Here is a 22,349-nt window from a genome sequence, read left to right on the forward strand (position 1 = left end):
TCCATACTGTTATACAACATCAGCTAAACTCACAGTGGGGTTTACTGAGGCATGTGTTACAAGCAGCAGTAAAATTTGGCCTGCCAACTCTTCCTAGTAAGTATGTATTTATTTTATACTATGCTGTATTATTATTTGTAGAGTTTTATTTTTTAATTATAGAAAAACTTAAAGCACACTTCATAATGAAGTATCTTGCCTGCCATTACCCTATTTACATCTAAAGGAAAATAGCTGTAAGTTACTACAAATTGTTATTTTGTGTATGTATTACTTGATGCCTGAAAATTAAAATGAGAAGGTACTTCTGGTGCAATGGGTAAAAGTTAATGTGAGCATCTAATCTAGACTTTCTTGGATTAGTTAATCTGAGATACCTGTAAGATTCATTAACAGTCTTTGTTAATGAATACTGTGTTTTGACTAGAGATGTAATTTTTTTACTAATGTAATTATCATGGCTCACCTTCTAACATGAATATAAATATACTTACATAAAGATGTCTCTTTTTTTAATGCCAAGATGCCCAATACGAATATTCATAGTTTTAACAATACATTCACGCACTGGGAAAAAGCTTGTGCTATACTAGCTGTCCAGGATAGTTAATCCTACTGTGGCCTTCTCTTCACATAAGCAGATTAGTAAAAATTCTGTAAATACAAATGAGAATGTGTATATGATTTAAACTGTTTGAGAGCAAACCTGAATGTTAATTACTTGGGACTTATGATGATGGTCTCAGTGTGCTGGTAAACATGGCAGCTACAGCTGGAGTGTTCTCAAGTTTTAGATGCAGAATACTTGACCTACTTACAGAATATGACTTAAGCAAATAGTGTAGCATTCCAGTTTATTCTTTATGTAGTATGCAAGCAATGATGGAGTTTTTATGGAAAGGGTAAGGGAAGTTCCAGCTATAAGAGATGGGTATACCTGACTAATTTTGAATTATCCTAGTACAGCCTATTTGAGCACCTAATTCAAGAAGGGGAAACCTACTTACATGCCTTCCTTAGTGTGAATGTGTGACAATCAATTCTGATAGAACAATAGTCATAAATGTCTCAACAATCAGGGTTAGTCCTGAGAACAGTAGAGAGTTGGAAGGTGACAGCAACAATGCACTGGGTGATGGAAGCACTCCTACTTAAGAGTAGGCAGCTTAGAAAAAAATAAAACTCGGGATAAAAAAAGATGGTGGGTAAGAAATACAAGGCATGAAGGAGAGCAGAATCCAGGCTGAAATATGACTGGTGTCAGRGCAGTTCTATTTTATTAAAATGATCACATAGTCGCACATTATTTCAGATACAGATATTTGCTAATATTAATAAACCGAATTTCCTGGCACTGTTAAGAGTAACAGATGCTTTAAAAGCTGATTATAAAACATGGATTTTTTTTGGACATGCTTACAATCTGATATCATGTTTTTTTACTGAGTTATAAATGGCCTGTGTCATTTGTACATACATATTTTCTTTTTCATCCAGGATATACAGGCAATCTTTGATGACTGCTGGATTGAAACCCTCCTCCACTAGTTGTACTTTACGGTACTTAAAAGTTGCTGTGAGTTCAATGGCGCTCTACAAAACAAAATTAAATCTCTACTTATCAATGGCAGCATATAATTATGGCAAATTAGATTAAATTTTCCACATTTAAAGAGGATTGGAAAAAAAAAACAGCCTTGAACTTTTATTCTAGGTAGTGTCTTTATATAGTTACAGGTAATTAGAACATGAACAATATGTATGTTTCCTGTCTCTGAGATGAGCATCGTGTATAAATCCATACAGCACAGAAGTCAAAGTCTTACTAATAAAAGTTTAAACTATCTGCATCCATCTGATAATAGTTCAACTATTGAATATGTAGGTCAGTTATTAATCTGAACGTAAGAAACTCTGGGGCCACAGCAATAGATTACTGAAAGGCTTTCCTCCCTATCCTCTTTAAATGAGACATGGGAACACTAGAGACTTTACGCATGCCATTTTCAACTTCTGCTGAGAAAGACTCATGGCTTTGATCCAGCAGTTCATTTAATCGCACACTAGAGATGAGTTTTCACTTAACACCCATTAGTTAAAACTCTGTTTAGTAAAGCTAATGTGGTAGTCAGTTAACTAAGTTGTTCAGATCACCAATATGATGTGATATCATTTTAAAGAGTAATAGTTCTTGATTGATGCATATCTCTTTAAAAAGTGCTTTGCAAGAAACTGATGGAGGTCAGGCTCTAAGAAAAACTACTGGGAGTAAGGGAAACTGACCCCACAGGAAAGCCTTTGATGACAGTGAGTGCTATTAGCATACCTGCACCCTGTTCTCATCAGAACTTTTTTTTTCTCTCAGAAAAGAATGGCAATTGGGGGTTGGGCAAATCTCAGCATGCTTTGCCTGAGATGGCAAGACAAACTACTACCTTGACTGGTCAGCTGCTTTATTTGTATAGTAACTCAAAAGTTAAAGATCAACTAAGAAATTAGGGATGCTAGTATTTCTGTGTTACTCCTTCTCTTGAATCATTTCAGTGAAAACAAAATCTAACTAAAACGAGGTATATTTATTTTAAATAAATACCCTGAGAAGTACTGCTAGAATGAAGTTCTCTCATTTTCCTAATTCAACTTAAACTTTAGTTTACAATTTAGCTATTTATTCACTATTATGAAAAAAAATCTCTTTTGCAAGCTGTTATGTSTGGGTTGATCATAATTTTGAGCAGAACAGTTTGTAGAAGTGGTAAACTGAAAACAACTCAGTGTGCTGAAGGAATGCAACAGGAAGTATGATATTTTTCCATTAAAAGATCTTCCTGTTTTTATATGTTAAAATATACCTGTATCCTGTTACTGCTCATGCAGCTTTGTTTTTCCAGGATGAAATAAAACACCTGGGTCCAGTTTCGCTTTCACATTGGTAAATGACAAGAGCAAGTGAGAGTCGAAAGCCCTTTGAGATTGCTAGCATAATTAGGAAGTCCATACTCCTCACAGAAATGAGAGAAAACAGAGTGTTGACAGATGCACAGAAGCTACTTAGGAGCACTGGTTTACCTTAATCCTTATAAAATGAGGTCTCGCATGGTTTGGAAGGTGAGCGTGAACATGTCTGTAAGTATTTTCACCATTAAATTCACAGTTTTCCTTCAGTCGAATACATGCCATTCCTATTCTGCCTTCATAACCTGAAGGAACAATGACAGTAAATAACCATAGCTCATTTAAGACTTCAGACTAATCCTCTTTATTTTTTTCACAAATGAATCCCTCCTTCTAAGCAATTTTAGAAAACACACTTTCTGTTAGACATCTAAGTGATTAGATTTTTCTTATGGCTTCAGCACCCTAGATGCCAAATTCTTTTGAAAGCCTAGCATCAGAATGATGGATGACAGACATTTTGAAAAATCATCCTTATTTCCGTGTTTCAATGCAAGCTGAATGTCAGGTCTCAATGCTTAGAGATGGAATTCTGCCTGCAGCAGCATTCAGCTGTGTGGGGTTAATTTACTCTATTATAAAACATTGTAAATCTGCTTGTACTCAGTGTACTGACAAACTCATCCATGCAGAAAGAGGACAGAAAGAAATAAGATCCCAGTTTAATATTGTTGCTCACCACCTGAATTAAGTGCTGCAAGAATCCAAGTACTACAGACTTTCCTTCTTTCTTTTCTTTTTTTTAATAACTTGTTTAACCACATTACTGAGAGGGCTTTTGCCCTCCCCTTTTGGTGGCTGGGCTGGGGATGTGGCACAATATAAACACTAAACTGTTGGTGATATTTCTGTTGCCTGGGGTTACAAATACTTCAAGAAGATCAGATCAGATCAGATCTGGGTATATTAGTTATTCATAAATAATCCTATGCTCACTTCTGTTAYGTTTTTGTGACATAATTCTGGAATGACAAGTACAGTTTAAATTGATTACACGAAAACAGTAGGAAAAATTTTCACATTTGAATGATATTAAGTCTTTCATAAAATTGCACACAAGAGCAAGTGAAAAAAAAAGTGTCACCTAAACTTAAAGAAAAAGTAGAGCACAAGAATATATAAGTTTAAGATGAATGGCTCTAAAGTTCCTTTTGAGCTATCTTTGTTTTCTTTTACCTTTCATACAATGTACTTAAACTACCTGGCATTCATATTTCTTTATTCGGAATCTAGAGTACCAAGTTAGAGTTCTCAGGTGGTGTACATGATCACCTCAAGCTATATTACTGAAGTAAAAATATTTCCATACTACCTAAAGCAGAAAAAAACCTAAATACAAAATCTACACTGTTCTTGCACAATGGCAAAGCAAGAGCTGGGTTTGAACAATCAATCCTGTTTTTTCTTTTCATAAAGCCAATCCATAATTGGGTATCAGCACCTCTTCTACACGGTCTTACAAGAGCATTGGGAATAAGAGTGTATTTCCTCTTCTCCTACAGTGTAATTTGAGAAATTCATAAAGAACTCTAGACTACTTATGTGGTTACCTTGCTTTTGAAATGTCTCTGAGGCAACAGTATGTTTATCGCTACCATAAAGCAGTTGAAAACACGAGTGATTTAAAGAGAGAGGGTTTAATTTTACTTCAATAGATAGTGGAGGCATGAACGATTAATGAAAGGAGCTTTTTTTTGTTTCTTTGAATTAAATTCACTATTCTCATAGACCACCTTGGTTTATAAACATTTTCATTCTTCTAGCCCCAGAAACACTAAAATTTCTATTGTCATTTTTTTCCACTTTCAGTAGAGAAAACACTGGATGAAGCAAAATATTAATGGAAATTCTCCTGTGTTGAGCAAATGGTAGACGGAGGTAGTGGATGCAGGAAGAGTGGAATATCTAATACTGTCTTCCAATTCAGAAATATTAATTTGTCAGTGATGTGACCTATGTTATAATATATTCTAGTTTGGAAGGCTTTATGGAAAAAGTTTGATGTCTGTTAACTTTTATAGCAGCCTCCTTATTAGACTCATTCTTAAACTTCTCTGAAGGGCATATGATATATTATGCCAACAGGTCGAAATCACAACTGCAACAAAGTTAAATATTCAGGATTTCATTTCGGATCTAAACTTGTTTGTTTGATTTCAGATCCCTGCACTACACTAGAAGAATGAATTCCATTTTAACTGTCCCTCACAACACATTTACTGTGAGAAACTAGAGGGGCATCCTGTGGAACTAATTAGGTAAGTGAGCCAAATGGACAGGAAGGTACCTCCAAAACACAGGAGCATAAGAAAGTAAAATAAATCCGTCTGTTCCCTCTTTTGTCCACCAATACATCTGGGAATCTGGATTAAGCAGCAATGCCTCTTAAAAAAAAAAAAAAAAAAAAAAAAAAGTAGCTGTCATAAGGTCTTAAAGAGGTTCTAATTCTAAGATTTCACAATTTTTGAGGAATAGAAAAAAGGTAGTAAGTGTTTTAGAACTCTATGCCTTGCTTCAGATTGTTAAAGAAAGATGGAGAACAGGTGAATCTCAACAGAAGATCAATTTCTTGTTCTTCTAGAAACTCACATCTATTTTGTTTGTCTCATTTTACAGTAATTGTAGAGCTATTTTGCTGTAAAACATACAACATCATCTGCCCCCAAGAGACTTGGTCTCAAATCTTCTTCCTTTTTCCTGTTAGTATATTATATTAACATAAGCTTTGGCTATGTTTTCTCAGCTAATTAATACTGCATTGCATACATTGAAATTATAGAATGCATCAAATGTAACTTAYGAAAAATAGAGAAGCTAAAGGAGGATTACCTATACACTACAGTTCTCAGTGTAAAAAAAATTTTGTTAACATATTAAAAAAAATGTTATCACACTTCAAGTGTTTCACTTATACCTGGAACAGATACTCCATATACAGTAACTTCTTGAACACAGTCAATCAATCCTAAAATGTCTGCAACTTCAGTTGTAGAAACGTTTTCTCCTTTCCACCTGGAATATAAGCAGTTTATAAAGGTCATAATTTCTATGTATAGTGATCTCATAGTGATCTGTAGCATTTTAATGTTTGACTTTATAATGGGCTGAGCTCCGAGCTTGAGGTCAGAAAGCACTTTTCCACTGGAACAAGGGACCTGTTATTAAAAGTAGAGAAAGACATGCCGCRAATTTTAACAGCATGTTCCGGAATATTCAAATCTCAGTAGGATTTAATGCACTCAGCTAATTCATGCTTAATAGAGCTTTAAATAGACTAAAACACCAAAATATTACTTACATTAATGTCTATCCTAGGCTCCATAAACTATGAGTTTTAAAAATGTAGTGAATGTTAAACTACAACGGTTTATGAGTGTGAATGGATTCTGACTACTGAGAAATATTCAAAATAGCATTCACTTATCCTAAACTGAACTTGTAGTTTGTGCATATAAACACAAATGATCAAAATAGAACAGAAGTGATAGAGTCCTTTTTTTCTGACTAAAGTCAGAGAAAATAGCTTTCATCAGTCAGTATGAAATGCTTGAACATGAAATCAGATTTGAGATTGAATAAATATTTTTTTTGCTGTGATAACCATTTAAATACACTAACCGGAAAGTGTCTCCAGTTCTATCATGGAAATAAATGAAGTTATCATTGTCAATCACTAGAAGGTCACCACTATTAAAATATAAATCCCCTTTTTGGAAAACATCTCTTAATTGCTTCTTTTCTGTTTGGTGTTTTGCTCCTGCATAGCCACTAAATGGTGCATATTTGGTGATTCTGCAGACCAGGAGTCCTGGTTTACCTATGAAGAGGAAAAACATTTGCTATTCACTTAAAAAAACACAGTGGAAATTGCCCAAGCTAATCAATTTTCATTATACTGTTGAGGTCTGCAGACATTACAGAATTACTTAAGATTTTTTTTTCCTATAATCATCTTCCTCAAAAATTAGCTTTGGAGGTACAGATTAAGAATTTCATCTTGTGCTCTCGATTCATTAGCTTTCAGTAGKAATACTTGTAGATGATACAAATTATCACCTGCCTGTATTAATGCAGAAGACGGTCTTTGATGTCTTGTCTGATATCAGTTAAGTGGGAAAGAGTTGCTCAGATTCTCCAGGCARCTTCATAAACATCGGTTTAAAACATACAACTCAACAGGAACTGTATCTACACAGGAAACCTACACATGAAACCAGGAATGTCTTCAGAAGGTCACTCTCCATACAGGCTACTTCCATGCATCTCAGATGATGTGGGACTTGCTGACCTCTCAACAAAAAGAACCAGTTGCACTTAGAAATCAAATGCACTGGGTTTCAACTTGCTTACTTTGAACATAAAAGTGCCCCAAAGGCTGCTTAGAATGTTCTCTACTCTTTCATTTGCTGTAGCTGGAGTAATTCATGGAAGAGAAGGAACGCCTACATGTTTATGTAAATTGAAACACAATTGCAACGTAACAGTCTGTTACCATCCTGTGTTTCAAGCCTGGGATTTTACATTTTCACTTTTTTTAAAAAAAAAACATTTTTCTCTTATATTGCAAGTATTTTTCACTCCTTTCCTGTTCAACAACTATGTTAATTGTATGTATGTAAATCCAAACACAGAGGAATGTACATGTGAGCATCCCTCCTCACCTAAACTCAAGAGACTCCATAAGGACAGTTAGCGTAAGAGATGATGGTTATGGAGCAGACTCTCTGTTAACATAGCTGGTATATTCCTCAGCAATGGGATTTTAAGATAGCTGGTTACCTGTACCCTAGTTCTATTATAGATAGAGACAGTGTCTCACTGTCTAGCCTGGGGTACTCACTCAAATTCCTCCCTCACACAAATGACTGAACATGCAACAGAATCCAACAAAATCACAAGTATCTAAAGTATTTGGTAATACCCAGGTAAGCCTGTGCCAATAAATAACCCCCCCCAGCTATAAAAACTGATATTAAGATATACTATAAGTAAGTATTTTCATACGTGCTTTTTTTTTTGTTGTTGTTGTTGCCAATGATGAACAGTTTCAATGACAAAAGGAATGGATTTGTTTTGCAAATGTTTCTTTAGTGGCATGTTAAGTACAAAGTCTGGGAAGAGTAAGTTTCTCCAGCTTAAAGTCATGATCTGTACTCAAAGGTAAAAATGTTACTGTATCCATTAGTAGAAGAATTCTGAAAATCAAAGTATACACTTGCTTGATTCTCCAGGGTACTTTTACCTTTCTCTTAAGTGGTATTACAGTAATACAAAATTTGTTATGTATTTTCTAACTTTTGTTTAAAAACTGGCTTACTCAATGGCAGTTCTCAGCATCTTTCCAGATAAAAAAAGTGATGCAAAGATACAGTATTTTAAAAAGTACACACCTTTCTTAATTTTTTTAAAAGGARTAAGTTTTTACCTTTGGGAACTCTTACGCAGTATCCATTCTCATCTCGAACTGGTTCATCTTTCTCTATGTCATATTTAATCAGTTCATAGCATAAGATTTTCTAGTGAAAATTTGCAAAATGTATACATACGTGAATATTCAATCTTTGAAAAATATTTTCATAATTATGCTACATATTCAGCTTTCTCTTTAACTGGTGCCAAATATAGCACATTTCAACTGCACGTACTGATGGTCTCCTACCTGAACTAGTGAGAGATGTCAGTGGAAGCTAGCATAGGTACTTATAGACTGTATTTGGGGACTTCTCTGTAACTCTTCTCTCTGGGCATATCTGCCGAACTTGTATCTGGACCCTGGGTGCTTCCCAATTTATCACGCCCGGTGTGGGCCCTTGGCAGTTTACTAAACTTCAGCAAAAAGCCCRGAATGTCAAGTTTTGTTATCCATCTTACCTTCTGCAAGTAGTTCACTCTTCCCACTGCACCGATTTTTCCGGTATAATTAACAAAGGAAATGTTACCCTCAGTTGAAGCATAAAACTCTAGAATACTAGTATTTCCAAATCTTCGGATAAATTCCCTCCAAACATCAGTCCTTATCCCATTTCCTATGGCAAGTCTAACTTTATGATCCTGATCATTTTTTCTCTGGAAATAAGAAACAGTCATGAATTAGTGTTTCACTACTGAGTGAAAGCATCTACATCTGGAAAACTCCAAAGGAAACTTTAAGCTAAAGTATTGAGCGTATTTTGAAATAAAACATGTGCAAACATCATTACAGTTAAGCACRTGGTTATCATGTGGATGAAAGGAGAAGAAATTACTGAACAAGTTGGGCTAAATATCTATCTGACTGTTGTTAGTGGTTAACTTGATTTGGATGAGGACAGGAACAATAACCATATGTAGAAAGCCAGAATGAAACCCAGCACCATGTTAACTTATTTTGTTTGCAAGCATTGTGGTGACTATCTGCTGAAGAGTAATTCACCTTAAATTTAGCAAAAGATTTGTAGTACCTAAAATGGTGCTAGGGGAGGGGAAAGTGTTCCTATCACTGGTAGGAATCTTTGTGAACAAACTTTCTGACATTATAAATGAACACTGCAGGACACAGCCTGTTTAAAAATGCTATGACAACATTTCATTCATTTTTTAAATAGTGCTATGAAACCTCTTTGTTTACAGAGTGAAGTGACAAATACGTATTGGTGATGATAGTCCTGTTTATGCCTTCTCTTAGACGTTTGTATTTATCTTCAACAACAGGAAGCAATGAATTGCATTGTACACTTGTAATTCATAAATATTTCTAATTTGCTAATGAGAAACAACAGTTGAGAGAATTTTAGCAAAATATGGGAAGGTTATTTTGTCCCACTTTCTGTCTTTTTCCCCAACTATTTCTTGTAATACATAATTTAATAGTACTTTAAGGTACTATCTAAGTACTTTAGTTCTTTAAGTAGTTAAATCTTTTAAATATATAATGGCTTAGTAGCTYGGAATAACTCACTGATAGAGTAGTCTTATTCTATCAGCAACKGACGGGAGCGTGCATTTGTGCAGAACAGTTACGTTAGCTCTGTGTCTCTCAGGGAATACCATGCAGAGGACAGAGGACAAGGTTCTAGACGATGGGGCTGGATGACAAGCATAGAACATTGACAGTTCAAACTTTTCTATGTTGCTCTTTTCAGCAGCACTTCAAGAGAGGCATTTGGCCATTGAGACAAAAATAAATTGGTTTTATGATGTCATATTCCCCCAAAAGGACAAAACCCAGCACATTAAAATAGGTGCAATTTTTAAATACTATAAAACTTTATTTTGGACTTCATTTATACAACTTCTGGCTTATTACTGTTTRTTTTTTTACAGGATACAATCTAGCAGTGAAGTAAGTTTAATCTAAAGAAGAAATGTATTAACATACCTTCTTCTCTAAGATACTGAGAGATCTGCCATTACTATGTTAGAACAGAACTAAACTGCAAATGGAACAACCAAATTTATCTGCTGAAAGTCTGCACACTGTTCAAACAACTTGCTGTTCACTTTTTACAAAATCTTTTTCTTGCATATGATGTTCTACAATGGTGTGCACAATACCCTTGTCTTTCMTGGGAAGTTTTTTCCCAAGTCTAGTTCATTGCGGATTTGCAGGTCTAAACTTAAAACATATCTATTTTGTTTCACTGGAGACAGGTTGCTGCTTAGCTCCATAATGTCCCACATCTTTTGTTGAAATCTGTATTTTCAATCCGCTCCCTGCTATTTGCTTAGGCAAATAGAGAAAACTTGTTATTTAGCAATTAATTAGTTACAGTTACTGGAAGGAAGAAGGGGTATCCCTTGAGGAGATTTCTGTAATACCTGGAGTGTTCATTTGTTCTGACATTACTACTTAAGTTAGCTGCAAATACAGCCAGAAAATTGGGATGTACGTTGACCTTCTTTTCTTCTGTGGATATGCAAGGGAAATAAATGATAGCACTAATAAGTTACTAGTGCAGTAAAGAAATGCACTAGTAATCACAGAATCACAGAATGGTTGAGGTTGGAAGGGACCTCTAGAGATCATTTAGTCCAATCCCCCTGGTCAAACAGGGTCACCTACAGCACATTGCCCAGGATTGTGTCCAGGTGGCTTCTGAATATCGCTAAGGAAGGAGATTCCACAACCTCTCTGGGCAACCAGTTCCAGTGCTCTGTCACTCTCACAGTAAAGAAGTTCTTCCTTTTATTCAGGTGGAACTTCCTCTGTTTTGGTTTGTGTCCATTGCCTCTTGTCCTGTTGCTTGGCACCACTGAGAAGAGTCCAGCCCCATCCTCTTGACACCCACCCTTAAGGTATTTGAGGATACCTTAACGTATCTCAACAGGCCCAGCTCTYGCAGCCTTTTCTYGTAGGAGAGATGCTCCAGTCCTCTCATCATCTTCGTAGCCCTACGTTGGACTCTCTCCAGTAGTTCCATGTCTCTCTTGTACTGCGGAGCCCTGAACTGGACACAGTACTCCAGATGTGGCCTCACTAGGGCTGAGTAGAGGGGCAGGATCACCTCCCTTGACCTGCTGGCAACAGTCTTCCCAATGCACCCCAGGATACCATTGGCCTTCTTGACTACAAGGGCACATTGCTGGCTCAGAAAGGGCATTAATTAAGGCAGATAACACCTTACATCAGTGCAGATTTTGCTCATGCTGCAAGTTTCTCATGGCAAACACTGTCTATTACATTTGTAACAATGGGCCAAACCCTCTTGGCACCACTACTATTTAAGCAATAATGTACACAGGATCAAGTTCTTGTATTTTAAGGTGTTAACTGCATCTTTCTGGGAGTTTCGTGTACTCAAAGTAAGTACCATGCATCAGACACTAAGCTTGTCAACTTTGCTTATGTAAAAAGTGCTTTCTCCRCTCATGTTGCATTCTCTGTACTGAGTAAATAAAAAAACTTATATTAAATAATGGAAGCTTAGYAACCTGGCTCTTTCTTAAAATCTAGTCTTCATAGATAAGCCAATAATGAGTAACCTCTAAGACAGCCTCAAATACAACTCAGCTGCACCATTCAGTTCTTTCATTARTCTTCAGGTTCATCAGCTTATCTAACTAATCTGTTGTTTTTAATTATCAGATCATTTTAAGGATTAAACTAAATGTCTCTATGTGGCTAGCAGTACCAGACTCACTCAGACCATTCAGGAACTGATTTATACTTTGTCAGCAACTGCAAATGTCTGTTAGATACTGATTAAACTCAGGAAGTTACAGAGTATGCACTGTGATTCAGTTATATTCATATATGAATCCTGACTGTAAAAGGATATAACTCTATMACACAAGTATATGAGCTCATTCTTTAAGCTTGTTTTCCTCAATAAAATTGCTATATTGAAGTAAATAATTCTTCACTTTGTCCTCCCRCACCCCCCAGTATATTTTATTTATACCAACTGAGTACTGGATGAGCGCTTTGCTAATCGGGATTTTCCAAGAACAGCAGGACTCTTAGGTAAGTTACCACCACCTGTAAGTACATGTTTCAAGTGCCCAGTTTCTTTAATACAGCTTAAATCTTTTTCACTCACACTTTTTGATGACAACTACTGCTCTGATCCAGAGGCTTACTCTTAAGATTACTATAAAACTTTATTTTATGTTATTAACTGCTCATTTTGGGTTAACAACTCATGAAGAGATAATATTAAGAATAGCCCAACTTTGCTTATATACCAGTTTTCTGAAAAATTCTACTGATTTCAGTGAAGTTATTTCATATCTCTGTAACCAGCAACAGAAAAAGCTCTTTATATCTGGTATTTTGCACACATACATAAATCACAAAGAAACTGCAGACTTGCTTCTCTGTTCTGACTTATGGTTATCCAGCAGTACTAGGAAAACTGGTATGAGCTTCATTCTTACTAAATTCTAATTGCTATTTACAAGGCCTCCCTCCACACAGTAATTTTCTGCAAGCACATTTTTGAAATGAAGGATTAACTAAAATGACTGGAAGGATCTTAGCAGGAAAGTATTTATGAATAGATGCACTATGGTGACAGTATGTTAAGTGTATCTTTGGAAATAGCTACCATTAAATAATCACATTAAAGTTTTCACTGGGGGGGAGGGATGTCTTCTTTGTCTTGAGCTAAGATTCCTACCTTCAAAAAACCTAAGTATCACATTGCCTAAATATGAAATGACACAACTCCTTTTGTTCCTAGGGAGTCTCTCACTGATTTTTGGTTTGCGGCACGAGTGATCACATAAAATATGTGGGTTTTTTTCCATATACTTTAACAGAATGTCAATTAAAGGATTAATTGTGATTGTTCCACTATTGAAAGGAGTGGTTAATTCAAGCCACCAGCTCCCTTTTCCTTGAAAAAAATGCCTGTTAGTGTCCTATGAGATTGTAAACCTCATTAGAGAAGAGTATAGCTCTCTAGTACTACCTAAGATCTCCTACATTAACAGTCTGTTTTCTTTGGTACTGTACAAATGGTAAATAAGAACACTGCTTACTGGGTTATTTTAATTAATTGGATATATTTGATGATCAATATGTAAAGTTTTTCCAAACTCAAATCTTTGGAATGGTTTATTTCATCTAGAATTGGTTCCTTGAACTCTTACTAGTCCCAGCTCATGTCTGGAAGTCAGCAAGATCTTATCTTGAGTAATATCTTTAATATTCTGCAAAAAGTTACTTTAGTACTCATGCAGAAAGAACTATCTAAATGTAAAACTTACTACACAAAATTATACCTAAACATTTTCAACAATATTATTGTTACAGTCTATGCACTTTTCATTATAATACTTTGGCTTTCAAAAGCATTCCCAGACCAGAGAGCACATTGCATACATCTAGTGGAAAAACAGTGAGAAGCCTTTTGCAGTAACAGTATACTAAAATTTGATTAACAAARCATAATGAAAAAGTGAATCACATGCAACTCATACTTATCAAAGAATGTTTTGCCAATAAAGTAATGATTTTTGCTAAATTTTCAAGGAAGAAGTTAACTGGGAACTGATCAACCTGATTTAGAGAAAAACTTTTGTAAAACCAAATAGTATGTTTTTGCTCTAAGGTTTCCCCTGGTTTTTGTCCATGTAGTGCACAGTAAACTCAATTACCTGATAGATGCTCAGTTATGGATCATGTGCAACTGTTAATGTGTGTTATTTCTTCCTTACAGTTAGGGTTTTTTTTAACATAGACAATATTCCTAGAAGTCTAATTAGTCACAAACACACACAAAGTAGTTAAGTTACCTGTGGCACACTGCATAAATACCGAAGCACTTCCCCAATATATTGTATCACTGTTATGTTTTATTTCCTGCAGTCATCCCAGAACTGGCTTGCTGAAAATCTGGTATTAAAAACAATAGTTGCACCTGTGCAGAAAGAAGAAAAACAAACAGCAGAAGCAACAGTTGTTATAATACTGCATACAATTTCTTAGTGCAACATTGTAGAAAACTTGTAGAATTGAGATTTAATAGGTTTTTAGAAACATTGTTCCTAAAAGATGTTGAAATATGATCCATGCTGAATAATTAGTTCAACCTCTATTTCTATTCATCAAAGAGTTAAAAGCTATTATGGTAGATGAAACACATGGCACTCTGTACTGCTTAACCCAAAGGTTATGCAAGGAGCTGTMATTTAGGATAGGACATATCCTGTTTGTCCAGGTGCTGAAATAAAATATGCTTATGGCAAGGATCTGTGCAAGTTGTGTGAAAACCAGACAAGAATCAGAAATGAGAACGTCTTTTGGCTTATGGGGTTCCAGATTATGGAGACTTAAATAACCAACTATTTCACCTCAACATTGGTAGCTAAGGAGCAACTCTATCTGTGCACGAATTCTGCACAGTAACACTTTGTACAAATAAGTGTGTTGTACCTTTCATGATGCATCCATGGACTCCAAYGAGGAGGGCAGAACTGTGATAGAGTGGTAGAGCAGTATACACAGTATCTTCTGAGGTAACCTTGCCAGCATCAAACAAACCACAAGCTAGCATTATTCGTTCATGGTTTATTACCGCAGCCTTGGGAAGACCTTAAAGCCAACCAAAAAGATGAACAATAAACCCAGTAAGACCACTCAGTTTCACAAGGGTTTAAGAAAGGGTTTCCTCCCTTATTCTCTGATGTCTGCATTTGATTAGGCAAATTACAGTTCCAGAGTTCAGGGAAGTATGCATTTAGTGTCTAGAAAACATATTAGGGTTTAGCCTTAGTGAGGCTGTGTCTTCCCACAAGTAACTTTTAGAGGATTATCTCCCATTAAGTGTCCAAATTCCCAATACTATGGTATTTAGGAATAAGTAGTAGAGAATGGGGAAAAATAGCTACCAAGGAATAGGATTTGAAGAATCTAGTGTGCCAAGCAATGGAAATAGTAATGCTAAAGCACTGATGAGCCACAAATCTTGCATCTCTCCCGGAATTTGGTATCTCYTTATAGCTCTGAATGATTTTATGTGAAATTGGAATTTATATTACAAGATCTTTTCCTGGTTTCCCATCATACACTGTTGAACTTGCTTCTTATTCTTATTTATTCTTGCAAAACAGATGCTAGAAGACAAAATGATGGCACTGCTTGCTGCTTATCTAAGAATAGAGCTGCTAGAACTCCTACCAGGGAGGAAAGACACCTGAGTGATTGGTATTCCACAGGTTAAAAGGATTCAAATTCATGCTTCCTCCCTTCCAAGGGAGTGCTGTTCACTGAAAGGCTAAAGGACTAAGCTAGGGTGGAAGCATACCCTACCCTTTCTTCATCCTTGACACTSAGTCTGTGTTATAGCCAAGTGCTCTTAACACTAGATACCTTATGTAAAGCAGGCAACAGCTCCTACACCAGCTACAGCTCTGCATAGTGCCTATGACTAGCTGTACTTTGTGCTGCATTCACTATTTTTGGTACTCTGGCACACGAGGACTTAATGGCTGGCATCTAGAGTACATGATCCAAAGTTCTGGGTGTGAGATTGGTGTTGAGACATATAGTTAAGGCAGCATGTGTCCAGGAATAAGAGACAGCAGATACATGGTTACTTTACTGGCAGAAAACATGTACATTTAATTGGCTTCCACACCCTTCCCTCCACACAGACTTGATGCTTAAAGTCAGTCTACATTTATACGTTTTTTTGGTGTTAGATATCAATATCAAATTTTCAGTCACCTCAGAGAGAATGAATAAGCACAAGAATTATGTGAAGTAATAGATTCTATCCTCACTCGAAAACCACAGTGTCAGGAAGCATGTGTGGCCTTCCATGTAGCTTTTATGAATTTATATTACCTGTAGTACCAGAGGTATAAATGTACATGGCAGGGGTTTTAAAGATTATATCTGATCTCCACGACAATGGAGTAGGCTCATCTGAAGCAGCATCTACTTTATCAAGAAAGCTCTCAACTCCTTCTGTTACAGATGTCCTGCTTAGGTAATAAACTTTAACGTTTTCTTTCTTCAAGAATGGCAGTATTTCTTCAACAGATTCCTTCAGCTCTTAAAGAGAGGGAAAAAAAAGTATTATAAGAAAATTCTGTACTATTCAGTGAACTGTACTATCACTTCTTTTGCCTCAGAAGTTTTTATGTTTAATTTCTGTTGGAGAAATTCATGCTCAAGTCACTTCAGAATCCAGCAAAAGGACTGAAGAGACAGCGTCTCCCCACAAAACTGGAACTGATATGATCTTCTGCAACAGGCGATTGAATGGACAAACAGAATTAAAGGGATGGCAGCCAGGCACGCTTCCCTGTGCCTGCATACCCTGTGGGACCCTGAAGGAGCATGCACTTGGCCTAACCAGCTCCATGTTGCTCATGTTCCCTCTTCACAGTCGTAAATGCCTTACCTGGCAACTGCCCACGCAAAAGTAGGTGCTGCTTAAATCTCACTGTTTTTTTTTCACAAAGATGAACTTCACCTTCATCAAGTCTCAGCATACAGAAAAAAACTTCAAAGGTGACTTACTCCGTAAGTAATGGAACTACTAACGCCTAGACTCCTAGGTAGTTATGTTCTACCTCTTCCTATGCTTGTCTTCTCCACATCTCATTTCCCTGTATATTCCCTCCACTATCTCCAGCCAACAGGAGATACCATGACTGCAGTTATATGCAATCTGAGTACGCATATTCCCTGTATCATCAAGTCCTGCCTGCCTTTTTCTTATTGAAGCACTATTGTTGGTCTTTCTCTTCTACCTGCTGACAATTTCTGCCAAGTCTGAAAGTACGTAATCATCCTTGAGACTTTCATTCCCTTAATGAATTGAACTGGGTAACAGATTCAAGAGTTACTAGCGAAGATGAGCAGACAGTTGATACAATTGTATATACCTTATTTCCTTAAAAATCCAGATTAAATGTCTCCAGATCACAGGCAATTTCCCTATGAATTATCCATTTAAACAAATTTAAATGAATCCTCAACATCAGTTTCATTGAAACATCATAATATAAAACTTTTTCATAATGTTATCTATTTTTCAGCACTCATTTTATTTCAAAACAAAGAGTAAATATATTATTATTAAATTAACAGCTCTTCGGAATCCTGAGAACTAAATCTCTGTATTTCTCACTCAAAACTGTATTTCCAAGTTATTTGACTATAGATAAAGCCAAGACCTGCATTAGAAGCTCGTCCCAATTGCACAAAAGCAAACTTTTCAAGTCTGACAGACTTTGGAATTCTTTATCAAGCAGTTCTGAACCCCTGCTGCAGCTTTGGTCCAAAACAAACAATATCCTGATACTACAAGGGATATCTTTCCCTTTATCACTGAGCTACTCGTGAACATTTAATGGAGGCTTCTTTCAGTGAACAGTTAAGGAAACCTCAAAATATTAGTATTGCCTGGCCTGTTTTCCTCTTTTCTAACATATTGTCTGGCATACTTGCTGCACAAAGAGTAAAGCTGGATGGGAGAAGAGTTTCACTCCTCTGCTGCAATCAGGCATGACAGAAATTAAGTAAGGCCTTTTATGCACACATTTTACAACCTGGCACCTTAAAGATTAATAATCCTCCAATAAACTTTCAAAGAGATAAATAACCCTCCAGTAAACCTGGAAATCCATTTTTGTTGTAGATATCATTAATAGCATATAATCTCTATTAATGAATTCAGCATTTTTTTCCTAGAAACTTGTCTGTAGAAGCACGCAGATATGATCACGTATGATGGTAAGTTCTAATGTGGCGATATTTACCTTTGCTTAGAGAAGCAAGATAATAAAGAATAAAACATAATAAGGATAGACAGAATCAAGGTCCAACAGAAAAGACTTTTTTCCTCTCCTTATATTCAGTGATCACTAATGGATTTAAGCATGCAGTAAGATTTCATTAATAAAACTCAAATTTCAGCAAACTATTTCTTTAATAACTCCCTTCCCAGAGATGAAGGCTTTTCTAGAAAATTTGAGGCCAATACCTGATTTCTCAAATTGTTGAGAAGGAAGAAGAAAATTTTATTTTCTCTTGCACACATTAGTTTTCCCCATACCTGTTGATAAACACCAATTAATTTTGAAAGTTCAGAGATTCCACAGTACTTATTTTCAGTGAGGTAGAAATTGATCCAGAAAGGCGAAAATTTGGTGTCTGAACTCCTGAAGTTTGTGGCATATAAAATACTTTGAACACGTGCAGTAGAAGAATGAGTTCAACTCTCTGAGAATGGGTATAAATGTTTTTAAATGTGTCCAGATAAACAGTGCCTTTGACTTCCCATACAGTCAGGCATTCATAGATTCACATACACACAAATACACATACAGATAGCTGAAAGACTATGTATGAAATAAGGTCTCTATTCAGTACAGAATAGAATGCATTTTTGCACTGAAAACATACCAATATGTCTATTTTATGAAAAAACAAAGTGGTTCATCGAGGTGCATTCACTTTTTGTCTTTGAATTAAAACTTGACACAAGCTTTTATACAGACTGGAACCACCTTCAGGTGTCTAAGTTGCTGTCCAGTTGCACTAAAAGGACTCTTCTGCATGACCTTAATTGTTTCCAATCTGAACGTTACTGGGAACAATGCTGTGTATGACTGAGGGTTATTTTAGTACTATGGCTTCACCAACCTTATCAAATAACAAAGCACCCGAGCTCAATTCTCATGTCTTGCATTTAATCGGGTAATGCAAACATGGTGCAAATTGTCCGGAAAACTCTTCCATCTGCCTGATCTGATGTAACCTCTCCAGTCCCCAAATTCAGCTCTTGGATGCCGGGATACCCGCGGCAGAAGCCAGGCCCGGCTCTTCAGCACCCTGCAGCGGCCAGCCACCCGGCCCCAGCCGCCGCGGGGGCGAGGGGCACTCAGCCGCCCCGGGAGCCTCGGGGAAGGCCCCAAGGGAGCAACCTGGCCCTGCTGCCCCCGCGCAGAAGCCTCCGCTCGTTTCGCCCGTGGGTTTTACCGGGCGATCGCGGCCCGCCTCAGCGGCTTCTCTCCTCACCGGCCGCCCGGGCAGGGGCTCGGGGCGGCGCTCTCCTCACCTGGGGCCGCCAGCAGCACCGTGGCCGCGCTGCTCTGGAAGCAGCGCAGCAGGGACGTCGCCCTGATGTTGCAGTTGAGGCAAGCCATGGCGCAGCCCAGCTTGGCGCAGCCCAGCCAGGTCCAGACGTAGGCGGGCCGGTTGCCCATGAAAAGGGCTAAGCAGCCGCCCGCCCGCAGCCCCGCGGCGTCGCGCAGCGCCCGCGCCGCCTGGCTGCTCCGCCGCTCCACCTGCTCGTAGGTGGAGACCTCGCCGCCGAAGAGCAGCAGCGGCTTGTGCGGCGTCCGCGCCGCCCGCTGCGCGAAGATATCCAGCAGGGTGCGAGCGGGCCGGCGGGCGCCGGCTCTCCGCGCCCTCCCCGCCACCCGCGCCATCGTGAGGGCGAAGCGTAAGTCCTRGAAAAAGTAGGGCCAGGCGCAGCGCAGGAGGAGTGGCAGGAGCAGCAGCCCCGCCAGCGCGGTGCACAGCGCGGGCACCATGGCTCCGCGCTGCCGCCCTCGCGGCGGGGGGGCGGAACCAACGGCCGCGCCCCGCGGGGAGAGCGGGGGACCAACGGCCGCGCCTCGCGGCGGGGGGGCGGAACCAACGGCCGCGCCCCGCGGGGGGAGCGGGGGACCAACGGCCGCGCCTCGCGGCGGGGGGGCGGAACCAACGGCCGCGCCCCGCGGGGRGAGCGGGGGACCAACGGCCGCGCCTCGCGGCGGGGGGGCGGAACCAACGGCCGCGCCCCGCGGGGRGAGCGGGGGACCAACGGCCGCGCCTCGCGGCGGGGGGGCGGAACCAACGGCCGCGCCCCGCGGGGGGAGCGGGGGACCAACGGCCGCGCCTCGCGGCGGGGGGGCGGAACCAACGGCCGCGCCCCGCGGGGAGAGCGGGGGACCAACGGCCGCGCCTCGCGGGGCTGAGGGAGACCAACGGCGGCGCCACAGGGGCAGAAGCGAGCACCGCGCCCCGCTCATGCACTGGCAGCAGCCAGCGCCGACTGACCGGCAGGGCTGGTGCTTCTCTTCCTCCCAAATACTCCGTGTTCCTGGAAGAGTTGTCTAATTCGGTGGCAGTTGCTGCCCAGTTTGAGGACTGTTGTTGGGAATCGGAGCGTACCCGGCGGTGCCAAGCTCTAGTCAGAGCCGTGCGGGGCTGGCAGCAATCGGTGGTGGTGGGTTACATGTCTGCTTGCAATGTGAGAAGGTGTGCCTGGCAGTGCTGGAGAAGAGACAGTTTTTTGGACTGAGGGTGTGCGAAGGTTGTCCTATTTCATCACAAGCCTGCAGCCTCTCTCCAAGGCAGACTGCACACTGCACTGTACACAGACCGTACGTATTCCCCCCCTTTGACTTTGCAATCATCACTGAAAAAGGCAGCCAAGCCTAGTTAAGATTCGTGCCAAGAGAGATTTAGGACATCCCTAGAAGATCAGGTGAGACGCTGCCATGTTTTCACACAGCTGACCGTGGGGAATATGTTCCTGCCCTCCTCCTGTGCCAGCCCTGGCGTTTTTCCTGGCTGTGTGGCAAATAGGCAGAACAGGTAAACAGCAACTGAACAAGCTGAAAATTTTGTGTGTGTTTAGGGGTTTTTTTTGAATCATGTAAAAATGTTTATTAGTATTCTAGATGCACAAAAGGAGTTTACAGTCTGTCTCTTTGCGTTGCTTTTGTCCAAGGCTAGGATAGCCATTGGTTACTTTGACAACCTTGAAGTAAGCTCCAGGAATTTCGCCCTTCCTACTGGACACGGCAACCAGAACTTACTGCTTTTCTCAGTGAAGTTCAAGCAGCCATTGCTGGGAATAAAGACCATATTTCTTGTTCTTGCTGTTTTGCTCTGTGTCACAGAGAGGACAGTTTCCTCCCCCCTCAGTTGGTTTCCTGCCCTCCCTTTATGTCAGATAGGGTATTTCTTTGGCCACAAGGTGAGTTGATTGAGCTCAGTAATCTGTCGGCAAACATTTTTCTTTACTAGAGACTTTGGTTGGCCTGCCAAATGAATTCAGTTTGCTGTTGCCAGAACTGTAGCTAGCTCTAATGAATGGGAAGTGATGGATGCTCAAAGTGGATGGGAGGGAGCAGAGCTGTCCATTTAGTTTAGCTGTAGTTGGGCCTCTGAGGCAGTTTCTCTGCGGTTGAAATGGCACCCAGTGGATTTCAAGTGCCCTAGAATCAGTAGGGTCTTTCCTACTTAAATCTCCCCTTGTGCCAGCATTAGAACTCATAGAGACTGAGTGACGAGCTGATTCAGAGAGCTAATTCAGCTGAAAAGTAATTATTTTTTGTCTAGGCTAAATTTTGACAGTCATTAAGCATTAGTATTTAGATAAATGAGTGTGTTTTACAGTTCTCAGAGCTACTGTTTTAAACTGGAGTATCAGGCATTACCATGACCATTTTGTTTTCTGAAGAGTTACTTTAGCTTAGTACTTTTTTGAAGAGTTACAGCCATAAAAGATGCAGAATATTTTTGAAAGCTTCTTTACCGGATGGTGACTGCATGGAAAACAGGGAAGAAATGAGCATGCCTTATTGGTTATGTCCACAGCGAGTCCTTCCAAAACATTGCCAAACTACCATAACTAATTCTAGTCACTTGCTTAGACGAGTATGTAGCAATTTTGTGCTGTGGTCCTGCAATGTGTTTTGTGAAGAAGAGTTTTCCTATGTAACCTTCTCCCGTTTAGTTAAGCCTCTCACTTTCTTACATGGGCGGTAGCATTAGTTCTGTAAATTTACCAGGGAATCTTAGTCAGCAATCTGGAGAGTTAAAAGCCTCAGGTTAATTTATTCCTAAAATCCTTCTTATTCAGTACTGATTTTTTTTTTAATTTGTAAGTTGTCACAAAATAAATATTCAGGGGTCCTGGTGGACAACAAGTTGACTATTAGCCACCAATGTGCCCTTGTGG

At 39.2% G+C, this 22,349-nt stretch overlaps 1 protein-coding gene across 1 annotated transcript; it reads right to left on the reverse strand.

Moving 5' to 3' along the window:
* Positions 1-1,265: 1,265 nt before the first annotated feature.
* SLC27A2 (solute carrier family 27 member 2) lies at positions 1,266-19,942 on the reverse strand. The gene is given in 10 exon segments (XM_085303455.1): positions 1,266-1,593; positions 3,070-3,200; positions 5,870-5,967; positions 6,574-6,772; positions 8,381-8,471; positions 8,827-9,021; positions 14,173-14,297; positions 14,813-14,971; positions 16,226-16,435; positions 19,452-19,942. Coding segments are annotated over 10 exon segments (1,863 nt in total). The 5' UTR covers positions 19,930-19,942; the 3' UTR covers positions 1,266-1,416.
* Between the last annotated feature and the right edge of the window lie 2,407 nt (positions 19,943-22,349).

Source organism: Rhea americana, unplaced genomic scaffold (genome assembly GCF_003343005.1).
Source record: "Rhea americana isolate MKP2758 unplaced genomic scaffold, rheAme1 scaffold_2, whole genome shotgun sequence".
NCBI classification, from domain to species: domain Eukaryota; kingdom Metazoa; phylum Chordata; class Aves; order Rheiformes; family Rheidae; genus Rhea; species Rhea americana.